At 44.3% G+C, this 6,300-nt stretch overlaps 1 protein-coding gene across 2 annotated transcripts; it reads right to left on the bottom strand.

Moving 5' to 3' along the window:
* Positions 1–242: 242 nt before the first annotated feature.
* On the bottom strand, positions 243–6,028 carry LOC140576872 (cytochrome P450 2J4-like). Of its 2 annotated transcripts, XM_072696541.1 has the most exons (9): positions 5,801–6,028; positions 3,907–4,066; positions 3,643–3,795; positions 3,310–3,470; positions 2,912–3,085; positions 2,438–2,579; positions 1,683–1,870; positions 1,456–1,597; positions 243–773 (listed from the first exon to the last, which is right to left on the bottom strand). In XM_072696541.1, exons 1-9 carry the CDS (start codon positions 5,993–5,995, stop codon positions 583–585), a joined length of 1,506 nt encoding a protein of 501 aa, XP_072552642.1. In that variant the 5' UTR covers positions 5,996–6,028; the 3' UTR covers positions 243–582. The 2 variants fall into 2 exon arrangements, with proteins under 2 accessions (XP_072552642.1, XP_072552643.1); XM_072696542.1 differs by lacking the exon at positions 5,801–6,028 and having other exon boundaries at positions 3,912–3,998.
* Between the last annotated feature and the right edge of the window lie 272 nt (positions 6,029–6,300).

Raw genomic sequence — 6,300 nt, 5'->3', positions numbered from 1 at the left:
TCTTCATTAAATTCCATTCTACCGTTAGTGTTTGTCAGTGGACTTGCCATGGCTTTATTGTATGGGACTGTTTGCTGAATTAGGCATGAAAACCCTAAAGTTTCCCACTCATAAAAATAGCACTTACTGTTGGTAGGGGTAGCTTTAGCAGGGCAGAAATGTGACTTGCACGGAAACTTACTTGAAATAGTGCTGTTTTATGACAAATAGTGCTGTTTTATGACAAATTAATAAATAAATAATTGCCATTTCATGTATATATTTATTAATGACACCACAAACTAAGAATAATCACACACTCTTATAGTCAGATATATACAACTATTTTGAACAACTTTTAAAACATTTGTAATTAGCATATTTGTTAAGTTAGTGTTTGACGTCTATAAATATAAAGGCTTAGCATACATCACAGAATTCCTAATATGAGACAAGGTTAAAGTATATGTACTACTGTTAAGATATATATTCATATTTTGATTAAAACTGTATTCCAGGTAAGTCCTGATATAAAAGCCTGACTGTGTCCTCCAGGGATGGTGTTGTACATTCTCATATAGAAGCTGATCTTGGTGGTCTGGTTCAGCTGGTGGTCTCCCTGCTGTGGCAGATTGTACTGAAGGGGAACGGAGAGCGAACCAAGCCCACAATGCCGTCCATGTTTGGGTGTGGAGCTCCAGGAGGCCATGAGAACTTCAGCCGCTGGAGCAGAGAGGTGAAGAAGATGAAGAGCTCCGTCTTTGCCAAAGTCTCACCCAGACACGCCCTCGGACCTGCAGTAGAACAAATGGATACACATGGATACTCTTGCTGCCCCATTTGTATTAGACTGCAGTCAGTGGTTTGAGCTTGTTACAGCTATGAATGGTCAAAAAATGTTTGGAAAGACCAGGTGATGCAAATTTTTATGCTTCACAAAACCTCCGACTCCTGAGACCTCGTCCCAACAATCAGCATCTATGAGCTCCCCTAAACAGCTACCTAGCGCTCTGAACATTAAGGGTGAAATCACACCTGCTGATTTGGTCTGTACCCCTGACCTGGCCACATTTCAGTAGCATGGGGCAGTTGTGCTTGGGCATGATATGAGGCAACCGGGCCTAGTGTGTTACCCTTTAATAACTCAGACTATGAGAATACAGCAAAGGGTTTTCAGGTAGTCATTTTTTTTTTCAGTTCCGAATGTGATCAACTGTGGAGGTCAAGTTGAGGTCTCGAAGATCAAGAAAACTGCAAAAGGATGATTGGGCAGACTCTGGAGTGGTGGAGCACTGTTCTACTGTGCAGCAATGCTGCACTAATATGGCACTGAGTCATCAGAACTTTCTGTCTTTTAAAACTAGAGAACGAACCATCCCTCTGCGTCTGGAGCTCAAGCTCAAGGTCACATTCTCATTTATTTTGGAGCTACACATTTCACTCATTAAGCTTAGTTTAGGGCCTGCTCAGACTTACCCACAGAAAATGCCAGGAAGGAGTCGTTTTTACAGAACTGTCCGTTCTCATCCAGAAAGTTCTCCGGGTTGAACGTATCCGGGTGCTTCCAGTGCTGTCTGTCGGTCATGATGGCTGTTAAATTGGACAGGATCTGTGTTCCCTGCCATGGGACAAAACATAAAAACGCTCAGACAAAAGCAGTCAGTAACTCTGTAGGTATAACTCCTCTACTGCTGCATCACTACCGTGGGGATGTGGTATCCTCGCAGCTGTGTTGGTTGTGTGGTCTGGTGGACCACACCAAGAGGAACGATGTCAGAACAGCGCAGGATCTCATAAACGGTGGCGTGAGTGTATGGGAGCTGTGCACGGTCATCCATGCAGGGAGAGCGGTCAAAACCCAGCACACTGACGATCTCCTCGTGACAGCGCTCTGAGATGTGGTCAACCGGGAAAACAATGACAGAATGTGATATTGCAGCATGAACAGCAGTAGCGGCAGTTTTACCAACCGTACTCTACAAGCAGTACTCAAGGTGTACTACAGGTACACTATATGACCAAATGTTTGTGGGCATCCCTTCAAATGAAGTTACTTTAGCTTGTCTAGTCCCTGTAGAGACATACTGCCAATAGAATAGGACTCTCTGGAGCAGATAAACAGCATGAACCTTTTGGCACCATGCTGCCTAAAGCCAGGCATGGGCTAGAGGGATTGAGCTGTGGAGCAGTGGAAGAACTGTGCTTTCTGGAATGGAGATGGTACTTAATCCAATAATTTTGAGATTAGTTGGGAAGTTATATAGGAGGAGGGTGGTGATTATTAAACATCTTGACCTCACCGATGTTCTTGTCAAGCAATTAAACCCTAACAGCAATGCTTCTCCAAAATCAAATAGAAAGTCTTCTTCTCTGGACAGTACAAAGGATCAACTATTTTTAATACCCTTGATTTTAGACTAACAATGAATGAGCAGGTGTCCCAATACTTCTGCAGTACCTTGCACATCAGGATTGTCCATTATGTAAATGAGGCCCCATCGGAGACTGGTCCCAGTAGTGTCCGTCCCAGCGAGGAAAAGGTCAACAGTTGATAAAACCATGTTCTCTTCATGGAATGTGGATTCCTCATTTGCCTCCTTCTGCTCAAAGCGAGAAGGGGTGTTTTAAGATGCTGAGAGTCTCAAGGAGCTGACCTGTCTTCTTCACCAGAATGTACATTGAATAAATGATCTAGTAGTTACTATAGAAGATACACTATTTGTCCAAATGTTTGTGGACACCCCTTTCAAGTAATGCATTCGGCTACTTTAATGCACATGCACAGATCTTGTCTAGACCCTGTAGAGATATAAATAAGAATGTAACTTTCTGTGGCTCATAAACAGAAAACTTTTTGGCACCAAACTTTATTCTTCACATGTGTCTCCTCACATGTTCACTGTTCCTGAGTAATCTGAGTGAATCTTCTCACCTTGGTCATCTCTACCATGTAGGCATCAATGAAGTCACGGGGGTTTTCTGGGTCCAGAGTCTTCCTGTGTTCCTCCACAACCTCACGGATGAAACCTTTCAAGGAATCTGCATTTTGCCACACCTTCTGGTGAGGCCCCGGAAAGTGCTTTATGAAGGGGAGCAGGTTAAAGATCTGCAGGAAAAACACAAAGAATTCCTCATAGGCTGGTAAATTTAATGACGAATGGACCAATAGAAATGCTCGAAATGACTTTTTAAAAATCTTTTTACATTGACTTCCATTTAAACTATTCTCCTGCAAAACATTTTGGAGATATGAAGTTTATGAAGCCTGCAGTCCAAACTATGTTCAATGGCTTGACTCTTTGCTGCTTAGCAGTTCTTGCTGGCTGGTACCTGTCCAACAGCCGAACCACCAAGTCTCATGTTCTCATTCAGGTATTCCAGCAGCTCAGCGAAGCGCTTGTCATTATATTCGAAGCGGTCTCCAAAGATAATGGAGCAGATGATGTTGGACACTGCATTCATAATGGGATTGGAGGGATAAAAAGCCTTTCCTTCAAGACAAATGGAAAGATCAAAGACTTGATGAGGAAGAGATGATGAACACAAAATGCAAGATTTTAAGAATTGCCTGCCGTTTGTAGACAAGAATGCCTCGACCACAGATCTGCACTTCTCCAGTCCTCAGAACTGTAGTAAATGCATGCACAGCTACTCATCAGATACCTTCCTGCTTGAGCATCTCTTTAACAAGGTACTGTGCCTCCTCGGCCACGCGTTCCTCCATGGTTTTCTTCCCCAGACCAAAGTTGCGTAGAGTGTGCAGAGCAAAGCGCCGCTGCTGTTTCCACGAATTACCGTACGTGACCATCACGATACCTGTGAGGAGCAGAAACGGATAGAGAGAAATAGGCAGGATAAGACAGAGTGATGAAGACTAAAGTTAAAGTAAAGATTAGTTAGTTGTCAATGGAGTCAATCGTTACTGACCATACCCGTCAGTGATCCACTCTATTAATGGCACGCATGGCCTCCCAGAAAACACGGCCCCATTCTGGACGAAAGCCTCCTTCAGAATTTGCGCAGTATTCAGCACGATACTCGGCCTCCTGCCCAGGTACAGGGAGCTCATCTCACCATAGTTCTTTAACTGAAAGAGAGACAAAACATTTACTATGGGATGGGAGCTTATTAGCACCAGATGCAACAGGCTGAAAGATCTCATGCTGATGCACAACTCTGATGTCAAATTTCTGCAGATCTTGTAACACCACCAGACTGAACTGATCAAATGCTATGATCATAATGAGTGATCTACAAAAGGGTTTCCACCAATCTGATGAACCATTTAAGTTTTAACCCCTGACAAGTATGTCTTTAGGAGGGTTTCACACTTGTTGCTTAGTCTTGACGTGTCAAAGTCTGGGTCATTTGGGCAGGTGTGAATACAGTAATTGCACTCCAATATGAACCAAACAACCAGTACAGAGACCCATGAGAAGAGGTTGTCGAAGTTTGGTGGGAATGTGATCTGACCTCAATCTTTGAACTCTGCAGGTTTGAGCTTGCAGGCGTCAACCTGGTCTACTGTCCACATAATTAATGTTACTACAGGTCTGAACAGATGCCATCTGCCATTTGGACCAGAGCAAACCAGCTATAGGTGTTTGGTATGGGAAAACGCAGCCCAAAGTCCGAGTTCAGAGCATCTGAATAAGGGTATCACCTGCAATCTTACAGTGTGAGTGGATGAATCAATTTCATGAGAATCCCTCAGACTGGTCTCGATATCTTGCATGGGCAGAAAAGGCTCAAAACACACAAGTTCTGCAATGGGTTTGATGCCTTTTCAACGTGCTCTGGGATATCAACCTCCCCTAGCTCCTTGGACTGGGGCTTCCTCTGATGTGCCTGCCATGGATTGCTAAATGTAGAGAAGTGAACAGGTTTGGGAGCAGGTGCATCAGAGGGTCGAACAGGCCCTACAACGCAAAAAGGAGCAAGCTGACCGTCACCAGACCATCAGCCTGGAGGCCGAGTATTGTTGGCTACGAGGGACTTCAGGAACATGGAGGGAAGTAGAAAACTTCCTTGCAATTTTGTTAAGAGAATCAATGAGCTTTGATCTCATCTGGGCAGTTAATCAGTCAATAATCTGCACCAAAGCTCCAGCACTTCTCCAGCCACTGCATGAATTTGCTCAGTTCCCTCTGAAGCTGATTTCCCTTAATAAGGGACTGATTCAATGAACCACACTGTTAAAAATATAAGATCACTGAGGAACTTTTATAGGTTCTTCAGTTTAAAAACTGTGAATGAAGCTCTAAAGGTGCTTTGAGGAATCTTCAAGAAAAGTTTTTTTAAATGAAAGGGTTCCTTGGAGGTTCCTCAAAGCACCTTAAGAGGTTCCTCCACAGTTTCAAAAAACTTCAGAAAGTTCTTCAAGGATCTTATACTTTGAACAATGTGGGGTTTGAATGAGAACTGGAAATACTGACCCTTCCTGAGAATATGGTTGGAAAAGCTGGACCTAACCAGTAAACTAGAGTAGCTTCAAAGATCATCTCCTCAGATTTCTAATAAGATCCGTCTGATCATGCTGAAGCTGACAGAACCAAGCTATAAAGCATGCTCTGATTGGTCCTCTGAATGTCTTTAGCAGCACTAGTCCTCAGGGCTCTCCACAGCACCAGACAAAAGGCAGTAGAAGTAGTCACGTAAGTCATGGAAGGGTATCTCTCTGCATTCCAGTGAAATGCGTGACAGCAGCCATGCAAACTTCACAACAAGAGTAAACATGCCTTTGCGAGAAGGACCAACCGTAGACCTTCAACAGACGCAACAACGGGTTTTCCAGACATGCAGAGAAAGACAGGAAACTGACCGATCTGACGAAGGCCATTGGGTTTTGTATGATCTGCATTAGGTTTCCAACAAAGGGCAGAGGTTTGGGTCCAGGGGGGCTGCGGCTCCTGGAGGAGTTTAACCTGAAGAACTCCAGTAGAACCAGAGAGAGAAGACCACCCAGCAGGGCCAAGCCCACGGCCGTCCAGTCCAGATATCTCAGCACAGACTCCATTCTGAGAGAACTGCTGGACAGTACAGCTGCTCAGAGCTTTATAGAGGAGAGGGAGGGTAGAGGGAGGGGGAAAGTGTGTGAGAGAGTGAGCGAGAGAGAGAGAGAGAGCGAGAGCGAGAGAGAGCTTGTCTGTCAGGTTTTCGAAGAAATGCAGTCTCTCTCTCTCTCTCTCTCTCTCTCACACACACACACACACATGCTTTTTCCTCATTGTGTAACCATTACAAGCACCTACAGTAACGGCAGAAAGCTGTACATTTGAATGACGCAACCGTGTATCACAGTCCAGTCCAGCATTTTGACCT

The sequence above is a fragment of the Salminus brasiliensis genome, chromosome 14 (genome assembly GCF_030463535.1).
Source record: "Salminus brasiliensis chromosome 14, fSalBra1.hap2, whole genome shotgun sequence".
In the NCBI taxonomy this organism is placed as follows: Eukaryota; Metazoa; Chordata; class Actinopteri; order Characiformes; family Bryconidae; genus Salminus; species Salminus brasiliensis.
The sequence above is the reverse complement of the archived record's forward strand: the minus strand, read 5'-3'. Positions and strand labels throughout refer to the sequence as shown.